We start from the raw sequence: 24,721 nt of genomic DNA, 5'->3' as shown, positions 1-24,721 counted from the left end.
GTGCAGGTTTCAGCTACTGATCCTGATCAAGAAGCAGATCAAAGTGCTCTCCGATATACTTTACATGGACAGGGGGCCAACAGTGAGTTTGTCATTGACCAGTTCAGTGGAAAAATATACGTGCACCAGAAGCTAGACCGAGAGGAATGCTTTACTTGGCACTTTCTTGTTCTTGCTACGGATGAGAATGGCGAAGGACTGACAGGTTTCGCTGATGTGATTATTGATATCAAAGATGTAAATGACAATCCACCAATGTTCCTCTGCATGTATGATGGCTGCTTCACGGACTACATCCCAGAGAACTCCCCAGCAGATACTACAATCATGGAGATGACAGCATTAGACTTGGATGATCCAAAGTCTGAAAATAATTCCATTTTGACCTACAGAATAGTCCAAAATGTCAAGAATGAAATAAACCTCAATTTGTTTTCAATTCATCCATCTACCGGCTTTATATATACTGTACTTGGATCTTTGGATAGAGAAAAGGAGGACAGATATCTGATTGTGGTAGAAGCAAAGGATGGAGGAGGACTTACCGGGACAGGCACTGCCACCATTCTGGTATCAGATGTGAATGACCATGCACCAGTTTTTACCCAGAAGGTTTACACGGCCTTCGTTCCGGAAAGTTGTGGTATAAACAGCGAAGTGACTGTTCTACAAGCCTGGGACAACGATGAAGGAGAAAATGCAATGATGTTGTTCAGTATTATTGGAGGAGATGATGACCGCAAGTTTTTTATAGAGACAGATAAAATCCATAAACGGGGTATCATTCGTCTTAGGAAAAGAATGGACTATGAAAAACCCCACGAGAGATCATTTAATCTGACAATCAAAGTAGAAGACATGGACTTCTTTAATATAGCCTACTGTATTATTCATGTTGAAGATTCAAATGACCATGCCCCTGTGTTCTACCCACATTTTTATGACATTGGACCAATGCTAGAAGATGTTCCAGTTGGCACAACAGTGGTTCAGATATCAGCCATGGATCTAGATTCGGGCTTAAATGGAATGTTTTCCTACCGCATTTTGAACTCTTCAGATCCCCACAGTCAGTTCTCACTTGTTGGTGATGGTTATATTGTGGTCTCCAAGACATTAGATAGGGAAATATCCCCCCATCACCGGCTGGTGGTATTGGCCACTGACATGGGAGAACCATCCCTTACTGGAAGTGCAACCATCTTCTTTAGCCTTGAAGATATCAATGACAATGCTCCTGGATTTGAAACCCAATATAGACCCATGATTTGGGAAAATACAGAATATCCACATGTCGTGCAAATAAACAAGACGTCAACTCTGTTATATGCTGCAGACAATGACACAACAGAAAATGGTCCTCCTTTTGCCTTCTACTTACTAACTGATCCTCAAGGCAACAATGACTTCACACTAACAGACTTCCACAATGGAAGTGCCATGATCACTGCCCTGCACAGCTTTGACAGAGAGTTGCAACAATTTTTTTATTTACCAATCTTAATAACTGATAGTGGAAGTCCTCCCTTGACATCTACGAATACCTTAACCATCGTAATTGGAGACCGAAACGATCATCCTCATTCCTCTGGACACATGGATTGCACTGTCTACGCCTACAAGGGTAATATGACATCAGACTACTCCATGATAGCAAATGTTTGGCTATTTAGTTTTCCGCAAAGAAATATTACTATTTTTCTACTTTGTTACGGTAGCGATTGTTGCAAAAGTGACAATAGGAAGTGTAGTCACATTGGCTGTCACCTTTGAATTGGTTTCTGACCAGGGTTAGATTAAAGGCAGAACACATAGGGCACTTACATTGGGGTTTCCTCCGTTAAAGATTAAGGGTGTCTGCACCATCAATCCTGTCTGATGGTTGTTCAGAAATGCTATTCAGCTGTCTCTATGACTCCAACAGATTTTAGTAAATAGGGCCACATTCATGTGCAGCCACCTGTCTTACTGTATATGTGGCTGGAGTAGGATGTGGGGTTTACATCCCATATATTTTTTTATTAGTGGCCTCCACCAGCCTTATTTCAGCCCTGCTTCTGACAAACCAGTGACCAGTTTTCTGCTTATAGCCCTATTCTTCTTTTAATCAAATTTTTTATTTAAATTTATACATAGGTATACAACAATAAACAAACAATAGCAAACCAATCAACCCCCGGCAGGAATATACTACCGGCAGAACAGTTAAGTACACACCAGTTAACAAGACAGTGGAGAAAAACAATATTCCCAAAAAGGCGGAACCCCCTTCCTCCATTAGTACTTTCCCAACAGTCATAAATTAGCAAAAATAGTGCCCAGAATAATAGTTAGATACATTCAAACACTACTCTACGGGGCAGACAGTATATCTATAGACCTTCGTATCAACAGATAAACATGTACAACACCTACAAAATAACACTCAGAGGGTTTCTCTGTATTTAGCATATTGGGCAGACTAGATGGGCCAAATGGTTCTTATCTGCCGACACATTCTATGTTTCTATGTTTCTATGTTTCTATACAGCTAATGTGAAGATAGACCAGGGGTATCTATCTACGGCCCCCAGACAGACTCAAAATCCACCTCCGTTCTACGTGTTTTTATAGACCCCTTTTTCCAGTCTAATCACTATATTCCCTAGTAGGCACTACCAGTTGAATCCAATATTTTGCTATTAGTTTTCTCATCTAATATAATAGACGATGAATACTGATGCAAATCCCCCTTGAAAGCACATTGGGAACAGTTAAAACTATTCCTGACTCCAATATAATCAAGGAACACTGGAGTCTCATAACCTCTGTGTATCCCAAAAAGTTGAGGTTCACAAAGTGATAAAGAAGGGGTAACCGACAAAACCTCAGACCATTGCTCATCTGTTAGGGTACCAACATCATATGTCCATTTTGCCTGAACCATTCATGGGAACTGCTGATTTTTAAAAGAGAGCAAATACTGATAGAAAAGGGATATAACTGACATATATTTAGAGACTTGTGTGAAGCTAGATCTAACGAATGACCCTGAACCTCCAAAGTTGTAACTACTGATAAAATAAGGAGTTTAGGTGCTCAAACTCCACCCTTAACTGGTCAAACCTTTTGCTAGGCTCCACAGAGAACAGTTGGGTTAACCAATAGTTGCCCTTCCTTTTCCATAAATAAAAACCCTCCAACATGGGCACTTCAGACAGTTTGGGGTTATTCCAGCGGGACTTAAGGGCTGTGCAACCCGTTATATTAGTCAGTTCTTAAATTTTTTTGCCAAACCTTAAAAAATGTATATAGTAAGAATATTCGCTGGGGGCCTCCATATGCGGGGAGTCTGCCTCCAGCTAAATAGGACACTTACCTGCCCACCAATCCCAAGGGCTCTAGGCTACACCAACTTTCAAGCTGTTGGGCCTGAGCAGACAGAATGTACAGCAATAGGTTAGGTACTCCTAGTCCTTCATTATCTTTACCTTTCTGCAAGGTTTTCAACCAAATTCTTAGGGGCTGTCTGTTCCAGATAAATTACGGAATTAACTCTGTATTTTTTTTTTTTTTAAAAACATAACACATAAGGATCCAAACAGGGCTGTTATGTAAAACATACAGGAATTGTAGCACTAAGACCATTTTGACAAGGTTGGCTCTACCAGGAAAAGTGGTAACAACCTTCCATGCACTCCTATCCAACAATGGGGGCAAGTTAACAGTGATGTAATCCTGGTGACGGGCAGAAATGATCTGCTTGTTCCACCACTAGCGAAGCAGTAATAGCCACACACCTTACTTTGTCACTTTTGCAAAAATGGCCAACACAACAATATTATTTCACTCTTTTTTCAGATGATTGACATTAAGGAGTTAAAATTAACCAGTCTCAGATATTATGATCAGAGTTTATTGTATGTTGTCTTTTATAACAGGAATACTACCAACAGTCATCCTTGGAAAGGTTCCAGCACCAGACCTTGATGACTGGGAGCACAAAATGTATTATCTGGAAACTAAATCAAGGTAATTACAAATTGCAAAAATAATCTAAAAAAGGACCTGCCAATGGAGGCCACACTTTACAGATTTTGGTTCTGTTCCCAAACAATTGGTGTCACTAGTAGGGTGATTAGGGATGAGCAAATTGACTTTGAATGAAACATCCGAAGTTGATGCGCATAAAACTTTGTATTATGGAACACAAGATGACATTACAGGGAGAGGGTATAAGAAGATAGAACTACAACTCCCAGCATGCCAAGACTGTTGTTGTAGGGCGTCAGTGAACATTACATGGAGGGGAATACAGTAGGACTAAACTACAACTCCCAGTATTAGGATGTTATGGGCTATCCCAGGACACCACTCACCTGTCCTCCAGACACACACAAAAGATCCTCCCCATGTAGTTTCACTACATTTTCCTCTCCATGGCTGAGCTTCATCTCCCTGCCCTGGTCACATGATGATGACATCATCACAGGTCCTTCAGCTGTAAAACTACTCTACTCTGTATGGCTGCCCTAATCACATGCTGATGACATCATCACATGTCCTTCTGCACAGCTAGCTAGGTTTTCACAGCTAGTTATCTAAGTGTAATTGGGGGCAGGTATAGACAAACCCTACATGCTGTCTATCTATATGCATTAGTCACTTTACTTTCAATCTGATAGATATTTGGACACAGGCGCGGTCTAATTCAGCAAGGATCATTATATCCTGAAGTTCATTAGTCACGCATATTGTGTGTCCTTTCCATACTGATCCATAATACATGTGGTTTAACTGCACAAGTAATTGGGCGTTATAGATGTGGCATTATAACTTTGGAAACTCGTATTATATGTTGTTCATGATAGTGTTTTGTAAACTTTTTTAAAAATTACCAATAAACATATATTTTATATTTAAGGAATCATATATACTCTCTCGGTTGTTTGTTATATTGAATAATTGAGTATTCCGGTCACCAAAGATTACACTAACTGTAGACCTTGGTGTATAGTAATCCCCATGTAGTTTCACTACATTTTCCTCTCCATGGCTGAGCTTCATCTCCCTGTCCTGGTCACATGATGATGACATCATCACATGTCCTTCTGCACAGCTAGCTAGGTTTTCACAGCTAGTTATCTAAGTGTAATTGGGGGCAGGGCTTTTCTGCAGGGCCGGGCCCCCTTCCTCCACAGGCCCCATAGCAGCTGCATGGTTTGACTCTATTAGAGGTGCGCCACTGAAAACTATACATATGTGGTATCGCCGGATTCATACTGACCTGGAGAATAAAGAGCACAAGTCAGTTTTACTGCATAATGAACACCGTAAAAAAAAAAAAAACTGTGGCGGAATTGCTTTTTTTTTCAGTTCCACCTCATTTGGAATTTTTTTCCCACTTCACACTACATTCTATGCAATATTAGTGGCATTAGAAAGTACAACTTGTCCCACAAAAAAAAAAGTCCTCATACTATAATGTGAATAGAAAAATAAAAAAGTTATGGCTCTGGGAAGGCAGAGAACGAAAAATGAAAAAAATGAAAATCGCAGCATCATGAAAGGGATAAAGGGGTTATGCTCAGGATAGGTCATCAATATCATTTTATGGGGGTTTGACATCTGGGAACCCCGCCGATCAGCTGTTAGAAGAGTCTGACACTCCATTAGCACCAGGGCCTCTTCCTAGGCCATGGGATGTCACAGTACATCGGTCGCATGGCCTAGTTGCAGCTCAGCCCCATTGAAGTGAAAGGGGTTGAGCTGCAATACCAAGCACAGCCACTATACTATGTACCGTGTTGTGCTTGGAGAGATGCCGGGGCTCCGTTGAGCGTGATGGCTCCCTATAACGGCTGATTGGCGGGGATGCCGGGACTTGGACCCCCACCAATGTGACAATAATGACATATCCTTAATATAGGTTATCATTATCTGTACCTGGATGGCCCCCTTACCTTCCATTCAGTATTTTCTCATATTTTCTATGGCTGGGAAATGATGTTCTCTTAATGTTAAAGTTTTTCACTTTTAATCTGACAGGATCTTTTCTGTCCATGATTCTTCTGGTTTGCTGACCATACGAGTAGGGGCCATTCCAGGTGTTTATAAAGTCAGGGTAAGAGTGACAGATGGAGTTTGGCCGGACGTGGTCTCCATTGTCAAGGTAGCACTCATTGCCATAACTGAAGAAGATGCCAACAATGCTATTGCTATAAGAATAAAAGGTAAGTTCACTTGTAGTCCTATAACACAGACATCATGTAAATGGGAGTACCCATGATCACCTTAAGGCCTGATTCAGACAACAGTCTCTTCCATCCATGTGCTATCCAGGCTGCACTCACATAGCACATGGACCCGCACAGACATGGACCCATTAAAATAAATGGTGCAATTCACACATCAGTTTTTCTGCATGGACCATTGGTCCAAGCAGAGAAACCCACAACATGCACCATTCTTGTTCATTTTCAATCTATGACTCATTCTTTCAAGTATATGGGTCCAGGGGGAAAAAAAACTGATGCACCTAGGCACCATATAGATGTCTACATATATCTGTGCTTTGTGGTAGGAAATCGCTACGGCCACTTAAAACTGATTTAAGGGTGATAATCATAAGCAGGTTTGTTCTCTAGATTATTTTAGGCAGAGATTAAACGTTACAAACTAATACATTACAACAAAGGAGAAGTAACTTAGACAAGAAAAAACATATAATAATACATTTGGTACAACCTGCTAGACATGTAAGACATTTTTCTCTTCCTTGTAACACCTTCTGGCTGGCTAACTTTACAACAACATCTACAACATCTACCTATTGATAGTATAAATACAGTTAAAGGCTATGTATACCTTTGGAGGCAGGTTTTGTTTATGATTGCATTCTACTCATTTTTGGCTAAAATCATATTTTCAATTACCATTTATTAAAAAATATTGAGCCATTCTGTCACAAAGTGTACACTATTTTTCTGTCTGTGTGACTGATACTTTTACTTTCACTTTGTGCCATCATCTAATGAACCGTATCTCTAAACTACTAAGAGGTCATAAACACGTAGTTAAGCCATATTATTATCAGTAAGATAAGAACTGAGCTATAATGAGTTTTTATATTGTCAGAGAGCAGAAATAAGGAGCCTGTCTGCTCCCCAGGTGACGGAAAAGACAGAAAATCCACAGGCTGCTACTACAGCATCTCAGTTATGTACACAAAAAGGATCCACATTTTTAATAAAGACCAATTGAAAAAATTATTTTTTATCTCAAAATAAGTCAAATGCAATAATAAAAAAAATTGCCCCCAAAGGTGTACATAGCCTTTAAACCTGTTTGCACACATTCATGTCCATGAGATCCAATAGCAATCTAACATGTATGGAGGTCTTCCTTCTATCCTCTGAAGGCAGATATCAGAGGAAACAAGAATGGGGTATGCTAGATTTCAATATGCCCAATCCATTATGACCAGGAGAGGTGTCAGTCAGGAGTTTGCTTCTCTCCCTGAATGGAAATAATGTTTATGGAGAGGTTGGAGGAGATAGCTGTAGCCAATATTTGGACACATGCATCAGACAACTAGTGGTCATAAAAAAAAAAAGATAATATTGATTATCATTTTAAGTTATCTTTATGTAAAATGGATGGATAGATAGATAGACAGTCATAGATGAGAGACAATTTAATATCATTCGTTCCTCTTAATCCAGGTATCAGTGCAGAACAGTTCATAGCCCAAACACAAGGGATGATCAGTAAATACGAGCAGCTGAAGAAACTTTTATCCAAAATAATTTCCTCTGCAGAAGATGATGTCCAGCTCTTCAGTGTACTGAACGTTCCGGATCCATCCAACTCTACAGATGTTTGGATTTCCAGACCCCCCTATTACGAACCTGGGAAGCTGAATGCCATGGTGGCTTTGCATCGTGACAAGGTCTGATGTAAACTTTGTATTTTAGTTCATGACTGTTATATTAGATTACAACGCCCTTTATTCCATAACTATAGGAGGATTTACTAGGGGAAATTATTGGGCCGATTATCGGGAATGAATGCTAGTATGAAAGCTCGTTTCCTATAATTGGCCCCTGTAAAAGGTGCCGCAGATCACCCAATGAAAGAGCGAACCATTGTGTGAAATCATATATGTAAACACCTAAATCATTGTTTTTAGGCAGCAGATCATGCCATGTAAACAGGAATCTGCTGCCCAGTAACAATGAATCTGTATGACGAGGAACGATGGCAGTAGCTATTGCTCCTCCCGATACAGTGGAGGGGATCGCCAATGTAAATGCACCTCTTTCCTCCTCCTGCAAGAAGGTAGTTATCAGGAAGGAATGGTCCCTTCCCGATAATTGACTGCTCCGTCACGTGTAAATACACCTTAAAAATACATTCCATGTATATAGATTGGTTTAACAGAGTCCATATTCTCCACAGTTAGAATCTGCAATGGGCGTCCAAGTGGCTCACATCGGAGAAGATGAGTGCAGGAATGCCCAATGCAGCCACAAGACTGGCTGTGTCATTAGAAACATATATAAACATCTCCCAACAATGACGAGAACTGATAGTGTCTGCTTGGGGTCAGTGACCATTGCAACCCGGGTCCGCTGTTCCTGTGCTTCTCGAGAACTTATGCACCTTTCCTGCTCCTCATATACAACCAGTCCCTGTCTTAATGGGGGGACCTGTGTGGACACAGAGCTCGGATATAGGTAATGTATTATCAAGGGAAACAGGTCTGTCATTGCTGCATCGTTTTGCACTTATTATAGTCTCTTTCGCGGCCCTGTGGAGTGAGAAGGCTCTGCTGAGGTATCTACATGGACAGTGCAAACCTTTGCCGGACTCTCTTCTCCACAGACACTGCTTGTAAGCAAGCAAGAGAGGAACTGGCCATATGACCTTTCCATCCTACTCTTGGATAATTGTTTGCATGCTCCTGAACAGCAGGAACAAATCTGGTGGTTGACTCATTGGTAAAATTCTTCAATCATGGCACTTTTTCAGCTTAAGAAACATAATAAAATTCACGTACATTGATACATACAAGAAATGTAAAATAATTCCTATTGTTGCATGTATGTTTTTCATTGTATGATGATCAGCGTCCTGGTGGATGGGACTGAGGTCTTTTCATTTTTTGCCACATTGAGGAGAACTTTGAATCAAAGCAAGTGATGACCAAAGGAGTAGTCTCTCTGTCATTTCTCTTCATATCCAAGTCTGTTAGCCTCTTGGTAGGGAAGGGGTGACTCGTATATACTATATAGCTTAATCAAATGACAAGCTCCAAGGGTTTCCAAAACTAAGATTGAATAGGAAAATCATGAAGTCTGCTTAGGTTACACTCCTGTTTTGTTTTTGTTTTTCGTTTGTCAGGTGTCAATGTTCCCCTGCTTACTTTGGACCCGAATGTCAGCAAACCAAACACTCATTTACAGGACAAGGCTTTGCCTGGTTCCCTCCAATAACCCTCTGCTTTGAAAGTCATATATCCCTGGATTTCATCACTGAAGAAACTGATGGACTTCTTCTCTACAATGGTCCTATGGCATCCAAGAACCACGGGGAGTCAGAAGATTTCATTGCTGTAGGTGAGAATGTTAATACATGATCATCAGCCTTTTGAGATATTTGAATCATCACTTGCCTCGTGACTTATTTTATTACTTGGATGCAGCGATTTCAGGAGGTCTATAGAGTGTAGTTCTCGATGCAGAAGTGCTTACTGATGTAGGAGAAGAAGAGTTGGTGAATACAGAACAGTAGATGTATATACCACCCGTAATATATAGAAAGCTAAGTGGCCTCATCTATTAGCCACAGCAGCTACAAAGCACATCTCTAGCTCTGGAGGATCTGGCTTTTTTATGCATTACATAAGTAGCTCTTTAATTTAAACGAGAACTGTGTAATTCCTCATTCCCCCTGCAGTGGCGCTGCAGGGACATTGAACTGATGCTGCTGAGTTCTTCTACATCAGGGATGGTAAACCTTTTAGAGACCGAGCGCCCAAACTGCAACCCAAAACTCATTTATCGCAAAGTGCCAACACAACAATTTAACCTGAATACTACAGTCCAATAGTATATCTTCCATGTACTTTATCATTTAGCTATAATAGCCTGCCTACGTTCAATGGACTGCTTGTGCTGTTCATAGTGCGTCCTGCGCTGATGAATGGCAGGAAAAGTCTAAGGCATATGGGTACACTATAGACTTTTTCCAGGTGTGGGTACCCACAGAGAGGGCTCTGAGTGCCGCCTCTGGCACCCGTGCCATTGGTTCGCCACCACTGTTCTATACATTATAACTGATTGCTGGGGGTTCTGGCACCGAGAAGACCCGTGATCAGCTTATCTTCACTGAAACCTTTTTAACAGATTGTAGAAATGCAAACCCCCTTAAAGGGTTTGTTCCGTGAATAATATTCTACAGTTTTCAAACCAGCGCCTGGATCGGAATACTTATGTAATTGCATGTAATTAAAAATTAATATAGCCACTGAGTTATTCAATAAAATCTATCTGTATAGCGCCACCTCTTTTTCTAATTTTTTGGTTCTGCTCACTGAGATGGAAGCACGTGCTCAGTTCCATCCTTCCACTGCCATTAGCTGCAGCAGACAGGACATGCCCTTTGAGAAAGTACACGCCCCCTAAACTGCCATCTTGAAATAAATCTACCATAACAATTGGAGCAAAGAATGGAGAGATCTCTTGATCCATGTGAGGTACAGGGCTGGTCTCTTTGTTAAAAGGAGGTGGTTATGTATCAGGTTATGATATTCATTTTATACATTAATCATGGGATAACCACTTTAACAATACTTTTTTTTAACAAAAAAGAGGAGTGAATGGGTTAAGAATAAAAATAATCATTACTCAACTCACTGATTCCCCTCCACTGCTGTTCTGAAGCTGCTCTAGTCTTCTCTTCTTGGTCCCACTTCTTGGCCTAACATACAGGAAATGTCTTGGACTACCCACTCAGCCAATCACTGACTGCAGTCATTACCTACCTCAGCCAGTGATTGGCTGAGAGGGTAGTCCAAGCCTTTCCCTGTGTGTCAAGCCCAGGAAGAGGAAGTGCAGAGCAGCAGGGACCAAAGCAGAGTAAGAACGGCAGCGGCAAGGGAACGGTAAAGTAAGTAATGTTCATTTTTTTTAACCCATTCCGACAATTTTTTCCACTGGAAAATTTCTTGAATTCTATTAGTACAAAAACTCTCAGGTAAACAAAATATAAAAAGACTTCTCTAAAAAGGAAAGCTCAGATACCTGTTTTAAGAGTAATTTTTATTTTAGGAGATGCAACTGGGGGTCTTTGTGACCTAAAAAATGTTTGTATGGAAAAGTTTGTTTATTCATACATGCACATCTATACTGCCAGTCTAAAACTGATCATAGACCTGAAACAAGTTATCGGCTCCTGTCACAAGTTGCGAGGTCTGCTGACAACAATCTCATGTCTATGGTGACTATACAACATTCCCTAGACACTGGCGAACCAAGATACCAGGAGATCCCCCCCCCCCCCCAGTAGGCCTGTCTCTGGCACAGTAATGGGCCTCACTGATCCAGCAGAAGACAACCCCATTTGAAGGTAACTTTGTGGCAGTGTTTTTGTAAGTTCTCCTTGTATTTGGGGGGTTGGGTCGCACAGGCACTTCAAATACTAGAAATTGTTGCTAATTGATACAGATCTCCAAACATAACTGTATGATCGGATGCTGGAAATATATAATGGACAGTTCTTATACTTTGTCCCGAGACAATATAAGCAATCATCTATTTATTTCATATAGAGCTTCAAAATGGATCCCCTTGCTTGGCTGTTAATCATGGCTCTGGATCTCTCCTCCTGAAGTTCAACAAGAGGCCTGATGTGTCAGATCGTCAGTGGCATAACTTAAAGATCCTGAGCAATGGAAAGGTATGAAAAAATCTAAATTCTCCCACTTTTATATACAGTGCTTGCCTTTTATAATTTTATACATGAAACACTACTTACAATCGAATCGATGCAAAAATATGCCAGGTTTTTGGCACATTTTGTGCCAAAAAACTAGCATGCATGCTTTGCATCACAATTTCTGTCTTACGCTCTTTTCTAAGCATTTTAGACCCTGTCCAACAAGGGGGCGTGGGCTCAATGGAATGGGTGTGGCTTTACAGTGAAAGGGCGTGGTTTAAATGCAGCTGTGTGCACCAAAAAAATTTTTAGAGTCAAACTGTGCTAACTTATAGGTGGCATAGGTGTACTGAGACTTTTTTTGGTGCATTGACAAATTTCTGGCATGAAATTGTAGCGAAAATCTGGTGCAAGATTTACAATACTCCAAATTTAGGAAGGTCCATGTGCCAGAACAGTAAATTTGTTTAATATTAAGACTGTGATTTGTATTCTTAGGCAGTGCAAAGTGCAATATTACTAGTAAATCTGCCCCAGGGGCAGTATTTGGTAGAATTCAGGAATTGGGAGATTTACTTCACTGGCCAAATTCAAAACTATTTGCTCACATTACAGCCCAATAACTACTAGTAGTCAATAAGAGGATAGGTTAATTGATTGATCGAATTTAAGCCAGATAATGAACAAAAAAAATACTGTTAAATTGTCATTTTGTGACAAAACTGTGTGAAAAGCCTTTATTAGCTGCTCTACATCATTGTGAGCTTTTATGTTAAAGCATACCTCAGGCATACTTGCCAACAGTTTCCGATTTTTCACAATTCCCATGTCGGTAGCTTAATTTAATTGCAGACAGCCATTGTTTTCTAGAGAAGTAGATTGTATTACTGCAGCCCTTTACTTCCTCCCTGCCAATGTCAGCTACAGGACATAGATGAAGAGAATTAATTATATAGACATGAAGAGAGAGGGGGATAGCAAATAATGTGAATGTCTTCGCAAATTTGAAGCTGTTTCTGTGTTCGTAGAAAAAACCTGCTCGTTAATAAAGATCTGTGATTACAGCCGCCTCAGCACTAATTTAGGAGGCAGGGAGAAGATTGACAAGTGTAATGAGAGCTATCAGGCTTGTAGAGATCTGTGACTGCAGACCCCCATATCTGTAACATGGCAGACAATAACAACTTCTTGTTAGTAAAGTAGGAAAAAGCTGAGATCTTCAGCAAATGCAACTGAACTTTGAAGGGAGAGAATTCATAAATGTAATATACATGAGTATCTAAGAGCACTGCAACATTTTTATTTTCCACTGGAATTGTACTTTAGATTTGGCATGCCTGTATTTGACTAATATGTATTACATATTAATATATATTTGATTAATATGAATATAGCTGATGATCTTTTAAAATGTAATTGAAACATTCATTAGATCTGCTTTTTATGTGTTAGAAAGTGAAGATGATCCTCGATCACTGTTCAGAAGAATCTTTGGTGAATGGTCCTGGTGCATCTCATGGAATACATGGAGATCGCTCATGGTGTGAAGTTTCTGGAGAGACACCTGGAAAAAAGAGGTAGTTATAAGAAAACCAAGCTGAGTATTATACGAGTATTTAAAAAGGACCTTTCACGAGTTTAAAAACTAAAAACTAACTATATCAGTGGACAGAGCGGCGCCCAGGGGTCCCCCTGCACTTACTAGTATGTCTGGGCGCCGCTCCGTTCGCCCGGTATAGGCTCCAGTGTCTGAAGCTCCCTCTGTTGTACTGGGCGGAGTTTTTGTATTAGGCGTGTCCCTTGCTGCAGCGCTGGCCAATCGCAGCGCACCGCTCATAGCCTGGGACTCCCAGGCTATGAGCTGTGCGTTGCGATTGGCCAGCGCTGCAGCAAGGGACAACCCTAATACAAAAACTCTGCCCAGTACAACAGAGGGAGCTGCAGACACTGGAGCCTATACCGGGCGAACGGAGCGGCGCCCAGACATACTAGTAAATGCAGGGGGACCCCTGGGCGCCGCTCTGCCCACAGATATAGTTAGATTTTAGTTTTTAAACTAGTGAAAGGTCCTCTTTAAGGTTCTGTTCATATTTGCTCTAGAGCCTCTACTGCAAATCCCATCAGATTTGACAAAAAGAAGAGTGCTGCATGTACCACTATTCTTCCTGTTATAACAACAAAATGCAATGCACCCCATTATAATGGGGTCGGACGACGGAGGCGTCTATGCAGTGAGCCCCTGCGGAGCCGGGGCAGGGGATGTGAGTTGTAGTGCCCCTGATGATGATGTGTGACCGTGTACTCCCTCAGACCATCACTTCCTGGGGTCAGTGCAGTGAAGGAGAACCACCTTGTGTTCACTCTGGGCACTTCCTGTAGCTGTGGGCTCCAATTCTGATGGCAGTTGGGGTTGCCAATGGGGTAAATGTCTAAGTGAGTGCTAGGCAGGGCATGTGATGGGAATGCAATGGCCAGCATGTGGTGTTAAGAGACCAGACCATATTGAACTTAACAAAATTCTTTCTTTACTGTGTGCACAATAGAAGCTGTAGTGTAGTACATCTGCAGCGGGCGCCTCCCCCCAGGGCCTTTTAAGAGAACTAGTACTTGTTTTGTGATGCCAGTTGCAATGAAGGAACAAGGGCCCCTTTTTAGTGAAGTCGTAGATGGTATCCAGGTGCAGTAATCCCATAATGGTGTAGGGTGGCCTACAATGTCCCTTAATGTTTTGCACCGGTCACGGTGCTCCTGCCTGTATACGCTGGACCCCAGGCGTTGGCCCTGAAGCAATAAAAGGGGGGTTTTTGATGAAGGGGATTATGAAATTAGCCTCCTAGAGGCTAATTTACATATTATAAAAGTAAGAATTCTTCAGTAACTGGACATGAATAATCAAAAGAATAGCATAGTTAGGTGCAGCTGACATTAGCACATCTCTAATGTCAGCCAGTTTAATAGTGAAAATTCTAGTGACAGAAACCCTTTAACTCTGGCAGGCGAACAAACTCAACACTGCTACATCTGTTGCTCTCTGGCTCTGCTTTGCTGACAAGCTTTCTGTATAACTTTGCTTTAGCTGTCTGCTGTAACTTCTCTCTGTAGTCTGACTCTAGATTAGTCCAGGGAACTTTCTTCCTGGCTTTGGAGGCTTCAAGCTGTGGCCTCCATATCCAGCAGAGCTGAAGGTGCTCTAGCTGGCTTAGATCGGGCTTGGCGTGGGCACTTCCGACGGCGAAGTACCCAGCCCTTGCTTCCTTCCACTAGCAGGGGGTAAGCTAGACTGACTCCTAACTATCTAAGACCCTCCCCTCCTTAGAGGGAGAATCAGAATGGAAAGAAGGGTTCCATTCTCTCTAAGTGTAGCTCTGCCATGCTTGCTGACACCTTCTGGTAAACCAGGTACATTACATGTACATAACAGTTGCATAGAAATAGATATGCACATTATACAGGACCTGGAAATAAATCCATATGATGGCATGAAGTTAACCATAGGAGATAGTAGCGGGGTGCAGAGTGGTAATGGCTCTCTGGTGCATTACACATTCAGCAATTATCCATACACAGTGCAAACTCCTCCCAGATATCCAAGCATGAGCTAGGCAGTTTTTTTGCAGCAATGGACCTGTGGTTACTCCTTCTTTTGCTAAAGTGCCTGTTATTGGGATCTCTGGCTAGCAACTACAGTCTAGCAATAGCTTCTGTAGTGTCCACTAGTCTGGGGTTCATAGGGTGGCTTAACTTGTTTCCTCTTTGCAGCAGCAGGGTTTGGAACACTTTAAACTGGGTTACCTTGCTGACTCATGTTGTAGCCAAGTAAATCCTCCTTCAGATCTTCCCCTCTTTCATCTCCTGGAGCATGTGGAAGTGCTGAAGGCTCTAGGGCCATGAAGCTGGAGTCTGGAGGAGCTCATGGAGACTACTCCTTACCTCCTCCCTCTCTACAGCTAGACTGACTGGAATCTTCTGGAATTAGGGGGTAGAGCCAGCCCACACTCTAAGCTCCAGGGAGGACTGGACCAGGATAGTTAACTCTGACCATGCATGTCTCATGGTGAGTATATGCAGTGCATTACATTAGAATTACATAATATTACGTTACAAACCAAACATTGCAGATACCCCTCGGTCTAGGGTACTGTCATATGACTGATCCAGCAAAATTTTAAACAAGTATGATAGGTCATCAGCATTTGATTATCTGCTTACCCTAGGCCAGTGACATTACAAGCATTGGTCACATGGCCTGGGCACAGCTCTGCCATATTCAAGTGGAAGGGGCTAAACCGCGCCTAGTCCACGTGATTGATGGTCGTGAGTCAACACTGGCCTAGGGTAAATAGCAAGAAGGTCGCAGCACTCACTGGAGCACAGGGCCTTCACAAACAGCTGATTGGCCAGGGTCCTGGGTGTCTGACCCCCACTGATCAGATGCTAGTCGGATAGTTGGATAACTCATTTAAGTTTTATATTCCAGGTATTCAATGATAAAATTATGCTGAGTATACCTTTGAACATGCTGAAAGCTCTTTCTCCTTCTGGTCTTCCTAGGTTCCTAAATGTTTATCAGCCCCTACAACTTGGTGGAGTAAAGCTTTTTCCAGATGGTATTCATCCTTCCTTACATTTCAAAGGCTTTACTGGCTGTATCAGGAATCTGCAGGTTGATAGCAAGGTAGGATGAAGTAGTCCAGTCTGAACTAGACCAGCAGACTCTTCTTTGTGTTTTCTTTTGCATTTAAGGCTGTAGGAATTGACATATTTATATATTACATGCACATTATAATTTGTTGCATACCTGTAGAATGAAAGGGGTTGTCAGATTTAGAAAATACATTTGCAGATTCTTAATTAATAGACTGGAGTCCCCTGTTCTAGATCCTCATCTATTGACCAGAGTGCAGAGCGCCAAGAAAGAGCAGCTTCTTTCCTTGTGGTGACGCTTGCAAGAATTAAACACTCATTGCTAGGTTGCATCACAGATAACATCTGATTACAGGTTGCTGAGGGTCTCAGCGATTTATCATCTGGAGATCCTTCTCAGGCTAAGTTCATGCGTTGTGAACTCTGGCAGTCTTTTCCGGCAGAGGAACAGACTAGTGAGGTACACTGTATCCAGCATAGCTGGATACAGCTGTGGATCCTTGGGCCCTATTTACTACAATGGGATCCAAAGGGGATCCATCGCTTTTCGGAATTGTCGGGTGGTAATAATTCAATTAAGAATTATTAATTATGGTCATAAAAATTATTAATCATAAAAAAAATTAAATTTATAAAATTTGTCATAAATTCTTAAAATCATGACCTGGTGAATTGTAGACAACCTAATTGATACAATTCACATCTGAGGCCGACTATTTCCTCAGATAAATAAGTTCTTTTGACGTGAGATGACGTAAATGATAAAACATGTAGTTCTGCATTATACAATAATACACAGGTTTATAAAAATATGCAGATTTATTGGTTACAAGGTTATAAACATATATAAGTAAATAAACACAATGATACATGCAAATGAATATATATAGCATTAATATAAAGCATTACAAGCTTAACAATACATGTGAGTGGAAATAACTTGTCACATTATAACCAAGCTATTATTAGGTTAGGATATCAAAGTAGGAACATAAGTTATATATATATATTACCTCTGTTCAGAGAAAACCTTATGATATCAGGACAGGCATGTCTAATCCTAGACATCAATATGGAATGCTAAATACATTCCACCCCCCTCTAACCAACTACACATCACATGACTTCAGGCATGGGCAAATCCAATCAAGGATATAACTTAGAAGAGATAACTGTATCCTTCCGCCCCATCCTGGACTATTTTCACACATATGACTTTGGTAAGACTATTAAGACAAATGACAGGGATATAGGATCTTTGCTAGACCATATCTTAAATGGAAAGGACTCGAAATAAGTCTTTCCTGTGGGAAACCATCACTTAGCTTGGCGAAGAATGTTCTATCAATATATATATATCTAAGCAATTATTTACTGCTTTGCTAGATTATGAGTCTTGATTCTTCTGCAGGTAGAATGAAGCCTCACAATATCCTAAAACTACATCTCAATATGGAGATAATCAATTAATTTAATTATGTATTTATTCGCCAATCTAGATGGTATAATTTCACCCACACTATCAAATTAGTCTTAATAAAATGAAATATCATTTTCTGTATCTCTTACCAAGTCCTAGTAGAAATCTCACTTCTGCTCCTAGGAAAGCTGGGTGGTCCATCATAGCACATCTCACCATGGCTTCCATCTTGATAGACCCCCTCTAGACAGCTTTACTTCTCTTTCCTCTCTTTCTTGTGTGTTTTTCTGTTCTCTGTCATTATATTCTGATAATTTAGCAGACCATTGTGCTAATTCACCAGAAACCATGGCCGCCTTATTTTCCATTTCAGATAAATCTTTTTGAAATTTATCAATTTCATATGCCTGTTCAACATTTTTATATTTTGCTTTTTCTAATTGCTTTGCTATTTCAATAACTAAATATACAAATTCAGGCCAAGATTGAAGGATTAATGAATCCTTATCTTTCTTATGTTTAGCTTGGGAAATGTGACAGAGATAATCAGCAAATCGGGATTTATCAGACCAGATATCATCTGCATATTCTACAGCTCTCTTTTCCAATTCAAACCTCCAATCCTTTAACTCTCTCTTAATATCCAACCTGTCATGCATATGACCCAACACAATATATTCAATTAATTCTTGAGTCTTTCTATCATGCATATCAGTCTTTACCACTGCAGCAGCAGCCTGCATGCCTTGGCTAGCCTCGCCATTGTTATCAGACATTTTTTTTTTTACTTGTTGCACTACAAGTACCACAATAACTTTATCAAATATATATTTTGCACCCCAAAATTTTGTTTCTATTACAAGCAGATCTCGGTAGGACCTCCAATTTAATGTCGGAATATTTATGCTGTCTCCGATTGACAGTCTATATGATTTATGTGAATAAATTAAAATCGGCAATAAAGGAGATTCTAACTTATTATCATAAATATCAAGCTAAAACAAGCTCGTGATCTGCGTTGAATTGAAGACAAAACCCAGTTACAGACAAAATATATATGTAATTTATTAATACAATTTATAGTGCAAAATAATATATATAATAAAATTGGCGTAATAAAATTCACTCAATGATATGCAAAATAGTGGTAAAGACAAAAATAATTGAGAACATATATATATATACACAATTATGCCTTCTTATAATAATACCCCTCACTTATTTTAAAAGTCAATTTAATACTTGATTTCTCTCAGCCGACAAATGTCCGATTAAACCCAAATCTGGTTTATCTTTTATCTATATAAATATATATATATTATCAACCATACTGGTCTAGAACTGAATTCAGTTCCTTGGAGATAATACAGTGTTTTCACTAGTATATTTTTAATCTCCCTGTATTGGATTAATCTTCAGGATGATGCTGCAGGTACACCCCAATCTTATTCCAAAACAGATACTATACACAAAGTATGGTTAATTGAATATATCTATAGATATGTATTATATTAATTAATTATCCTATAAAATATAGGTAAGGTTATACTATACCAAAATGTCAGCTAGCAGAAATCAGTTTCAATGGTTCTAAGATGGCTGCCTCCAATGACTGGCAAGATGGTCAAGATGATGTCCAGAGAGAGAGCGAGATCGACCCCTTCTGTCAGCCCATACCATCTTTTTATCCTCTCTTAGAAAGGGCTTGGCCAAGTTTTATCATTAACTAGTGACCTCACTTTATAATTAATAGAACCTCCCTCTAGGGAAAAATATACCCTAGATCTTTGTTACCCTAACACTAGATGGCACTAGTATTCCATACAAAAATCGAAGCATTCATTTATTTCTCTTATTCATATACTAGTAATAAAATGTAATCTAAGGTTTCAGACGAAACCTTGAGAAGATCTTGAAGAGACAATGAGTTTTATACTTGGTCAACTAACTTGTGTATCCTTAAGTCTTTTGACCAAACTTGATTAAATCAAGATAAATAGGGCTATCTCAATTTATTGTTCGTGGAGGAGACAGGGTTTGTTCATGATCACCTGTGTCCACATTTTTCCATTCCAGGAAAGAAATAATTAATTTGTGTGTTCCACTGAGACAGATTCTAAACATGACAGAGGAGTTTATACCTCATTTCTAATCTTACAATTGAATATATCTATGAGGACTATACTCTTATATATATATACTATATATTCAGCACACCTATTAAAATTGATTATATAAAATCAATCTACTCCTATATTGATTAATATAAAAATCACAAAGAAAGATTAGAGTCTTTCTATTTACTAAAATCATCAGAATTCAAATACATTGTCTTATCTAGGCCATCACATTTCATTAGACCTTGGGACATCTCCTTCTCACAAAACAGACTTAGGTAAACACTTTGGTATATATCGTAAACCTTAGGTTAGCAATTTCAGAGTAAAAAAAAAAATCCTGAATTCACTCTGCCTTAAAATAAGACAAAATGGTTGTCCCTTAGGCTCATGTCCATACACTTATATAGGCCTTATAATTATGGACTTTATTCATACTCAATAGTTCTGACAGAATAAATATAGGCTTTTGGCCGAACAAAAGGTCCTGCATGCAGACTACATTGTCCTGCAGTGACTACTTCTCCTGGTTCTCTGTAGCACACTGTCCTCTTCTTCCTGCATGACACACACTCACAGACACCAGAACATGACTTAGATGAGACTCATTTGTCTCACAAATCTCTTCCCCCGAGGAGCCAGCTTCTCTCATGTAGTACAGGCTGCACATGCATGCAAATAATAAAATCTTCAGCGCTATGATCAGTGAAATTGGCTAGTGACAAGGGGAGGATTAAGTGCATGATAGACCCGGGGCTGTCTACCCAACTCGGGCCCCCTCCCTCTATTTTACCCTGACATCCCCTTCTCTGTGTGTCGCCAATAGTTATTTGTTTCTGTATGAACAGGTTGCGGTGCTCCGTTTGCGCCGCTGCCTCTTCTTAGGCTATATGACATCACATTCATCAGTCCTGTGGTCAAGGTTCAGCTTAGTCGGATCCAAGTGAATAGAGCTGAGCTGCAATATCAAGCACAGTGCTATCAATAGGACAGTGCTGTGCTTAGTAAGGAGCAAAGAGGCCGCGGCGCTCACTGGAGCACGGTGGTCTCCTCAAACAACTGTTCAGCGAGGGTTCCAGGAGTCGGACCCCACCAATCTCATATTGATGACCTATCCAGAGGATAGACCATCAATATGTAAATCTCAGAGAACCCTTTTACTAGAGAAGAGCGAAGCGAAGTTGACGAAGTGGAATTTGATCCGAATTTCAGGAAAAATTCTATTTGCACCGATTCCAAATTTCCTCACGCTTCGTGGTAACGAATCACATTTTTTACTAAAATGGCTGCTGCATGTGTTAGGACATGGAGCAAAGAACTCTGGGAATGAGGGATCACCCACAATGCCATGCATGCAGCCAATCAGCAGCCAGCCCTGTGATGTCACAGCCCTATAAATAGCCTCACCCATCTTGGATTCTGTCATTTTCCAGTGTGCTTAGTGCAGGGAGAGATGTCAGCAGGCGCTAGGGACAGTGCTAGGAAAGACTTTACTGTGCTGAAAAAAATGAATTACAAGTTCAGGGAAAGATTATTCAAGGTGTAGGAAAGCATAGAGAGGCATCATTCACGCTATAAAAGGAAAACAGGGTGCAATAGGAGAGCGTACAGCCTGGGCAATAGGAACAATCGTATTACACCTTGCTGCACTAATTGAAAATCCGAATTGCAAACCTTGCTTGTGATTGGGGTGCAAGTTCTGTGATACAGCCATTTGCGGGGTGTATTAATAGGAAAGATGCGTATGTCCTATTAGCTGTCTGCATTGATTTTACATTGTTTTACTATTTGGGAGGGTTGGTTTATTAATAGGAAAAAAAGGGAAAAATATACGTCATAATTGCCGTTCAGCGGTGAAGTTACATTGTACTACAGCCATTTACGGGGTGTATTACTAGGATAGATACGTACGTCCTATTAGCCATCCTGCGTTGATTTAACATTGTTTTACTTTTTTTGAGGTGTATTAATAGAAAAAAAAAAGGAAAAAATATATATCATAAGTGCGGTTTGGCGGTGAAAATACATTGTACTACAGCCATTTACGTGGTGTATTAAAAGAAAATATACGTACGTCCCACTAGCCATTCTGCGGTGAATTGTGATTGTTATATTTCTTATTTGGGGGTGTAGAAATAGGAAAAAGAATACGTCTTAATTCTGCTGTGAATTGTGATTATTTGTGAGGGGGGGGAGTTTATTAATCAGAGAAAAAAAAAATCTTAATTGCCATTCAGCGGTGACATAACGTTAAACTACAGCCATTTACATGGTGTAGAAAAAGAAATATACGTACGTCCCATTAGCAGTTCTGCAGTGAATTCTGATTGTTATACCGGTATTTCTTTTTTTGGGTTGTAGAAATAGGGAAAAAAAAGGAAAAAATATATGTCATAATTGGCATTTAGCGGTGAAGTTACATTGTACTACAGCTATTTACGTGGTGTAGAAAAGGAAATACATGTACTATGAGCCGTTCTGCGGGGAATTGTGATTGTTATATTTCTTTTTTTTGGGGTGTACTTATAGGAAAAAAAATACGTCTTAATTGACCTTCTGCGGTTAATTGTGATAATAATTTTTTTGGGGGGGGAGTTTATTAATGAGAAAAAAATATATATGTCAAAATTGCCATTCAGCGGTGAAGTAACATTGTATTACAGACTTTTTAGGGGGGTATTATTTAAATTTAATTCTTTTATTAGACAGTATGTCAGACAGACAGGTGACAGGCCCTTCAAAGGGAGCGGGCAGTGGGCAAAATGTTTCTGTCGCAGGCAGCAGAAGAAGGGGGGTGGCAGCAGGAGTTGCAGCGAGAGGCCTGAGCTCCCTGTGTCATCTAGCGGTCGTGTCTTGACCAGCAACCCAGCAGAGCTTGAATGATTGACTCGGTCTTCGACTTCGTTGCAAGTGACATCAGACACAACGCTTAAGTTGGCATAGCCTGGGAGCAGGCTCTGTGCCCCCACCTGTCCTGAACCTTCCTCTGTCATTTTCAGTTCCCTCAGCGCAAGAAGTATTATATGCCGTAGGCTTGGCTCCACTTTTTATCGAGGGCGAGCTATTAGAGAACAGTCAGCAGTTACTGCCCAGGCAAGATCTGGAGGAGACATTCGGCGCTTCCTCCGGTAAACGGGCAAGTAGTGATGATGAGTGGGAGCAGGTGTTGCGAGCGGTCAGACTACTGGCCCTGAGACCATTGAAGGGGACATCAGTGACGTGCAGACAGTAGCGGATGATGATGATGTAGCCGATCACACTTGGGAGCCGGGTGAAGAAGGGGCTTCATCATCCTCAGGAGAAGAGGGTGGCAGCTTGCTCGTGAGGCAGCGGCTGAGCCAGCAGGGTGGCAGCGTGGCAGTGAGTCATCAGGGTGGCAGCACTGGGAGGTCGGGAGCCAAATGTTCCCGAGGTAGACCACCCACTTCGCAGGAGCCTACCGGCCCGGAAAGTAGCTGTGCAGGGGTTCACGGAGGCAGCGGTAGCAGGCAGTCAGCACGGAGTGTTGGGGGGAAAATGCCATACTTGGCAATGTGGCAATATTTTGTTAGGCCGCCAGAGGAGGTGAACATGGCCATTTGCAGAATCTGTGGGCAGAAGGTAAAGTGTGGCCAGGGGGCCAATGTTGGCACCATGGTCCTGCGTCAACACGTGCAGCATCACCATAAAGGGGCTGGGAGAACCGTGGCTCCGATGTGGTGGTCCAGCCTGCTTCACCCAGTGGCACGCACCCAATTTCATGCAGTCAAGGCTCCACCACCTCAGCCGAAGGGAGCTGTCTTTCCCATCACCTGCTGGCCTTCCCATCATCTGCTGGTCCTGATGCTCCTGCTCCTCGTCAGTCATTCTGTCAGCAATCGATTACCGAAGCGATTGCAAAGAGACAACAGTATGCATGCACTTCCAACGGCGCAGAAGCTGAACGTGCTCCTGGCCAAGTTGCTGGTACTGCAGTCTCTCCCTTTCCAAGTGGTGGACTCTGCACCTTTCAGAGAACTAATGGCTTGTGCCGAGCCGAGGTGGAGAGTCCCAAGCCATTATTTCTTTGCCAAAAAGGCAGTACCAGCCCTGCACACATCTGTAGAACAGAAGGTGGGCCAATCCTTGAGCCTGTCGGTGTCTGCCAAAGTGCACTGTCTTTTACAGCCCACTGGATAAATGTGGTTCCTGCCCAGCCACACAAGCAACTTGGCCAGGTGACGCCGCTTCCGCCTCCATGTTCTCACGCTATTAGTCTTGCGACAATGTCGCCTCTGCCTCCTCATACTTCACTGTGTCCTGAGCCTCCACTGCAGGGACAATTCTCAGTGCCCCTCCAGCATACCACGTGTGCAGGGCACAGCGGTGTCACGCTGTTCTGCACCTAGTTTGCCTGGACGAACGGAGTCACACAGGGGATGAACTGCTCCGCTTCCTTCATCAAGAAATCGAATCCTGGCTTTCTTCTCGACAACTCAAAATCGGAACCATGGTCACCGACAACGGGAAGAACACGGTGTCGGCGCTGCGTCAAGGAGGGCTGAGCCATGCGCCCTGCATGGGGCACGTGATTAATCTGGTTGTAAGGCCTCCTGCACACAACCATTTTTTCCCGCCGTTTACTGGCCGTTTTTTGCGTTCG

At 41.3% G+C, this 24,721-nt stretch overlaps 1 protein-coding gene across 1 annotated transcript in view; it reads left to right on the top strand.

The window, feature by feature from the left end:
• The window catches only part of LOC122939290 (neural-cadherin-like), a 143,946-nt gene that overhangs the window by 60,611 nt on the left and 58,614 nt on the right, over window positions 1-24,721 (top strand). The window contains exons 18-26 of the mRNA XM_044295363.1: window positions 7-1,624; window positions 3,921-4,011; window positions 6,028-6,212; window positions 7,704-7,930; window positions 8,440-8,717; window positions 9,385-9,599; window positions 11,813-11,940; window positions 13,372-13,496; window positions 16,471-16,594. Coding sequence (XP_044151298.1) covers window positions 7-1,624; window positions 3,921-4,011; window positions 6,028-6,212; window positions 7,704-7,930; window positions 8,440-8,717; window positions 9,385-9,599; window positions 11,813-11,940; window positions 13,372-13,496; window positions 16,471-16,594 — 2,991 coding nt within the window. The remainder of the gene's footprint in view (window positions 1-6; window positions 1,625-3,920; window positions 4,012-6,027; window positions 6,213-7,703; window positions 7,931-8,439; window positions 8,718-9,384; window positions 9,600-11,812; window positions 11,941-13,371; window positions 13,497-16,470; window positions 16,595-24,721) is intronic.

The sequence above is a fragment of the Bufo gargarizans genome, chromosome 5, assembly GCF_014858855.1.
Source record: "Bufo gargarizans isolate SCDJY-AF-19 chromosome 5, ASM1485885v1, whole genome shotgun sequence".
NCBI classification, from domain to species: Eukaryota; Metazoa; Chordata; class Amphibia; order Anura; family Bufonidae; genus Bufo; species Bufo gargarizans.
The sequence above is the reverse complement of the archived record's forward strand: the minus strand, read 5'-3'. Positions and strand labels throughout refer to the sequence as shown.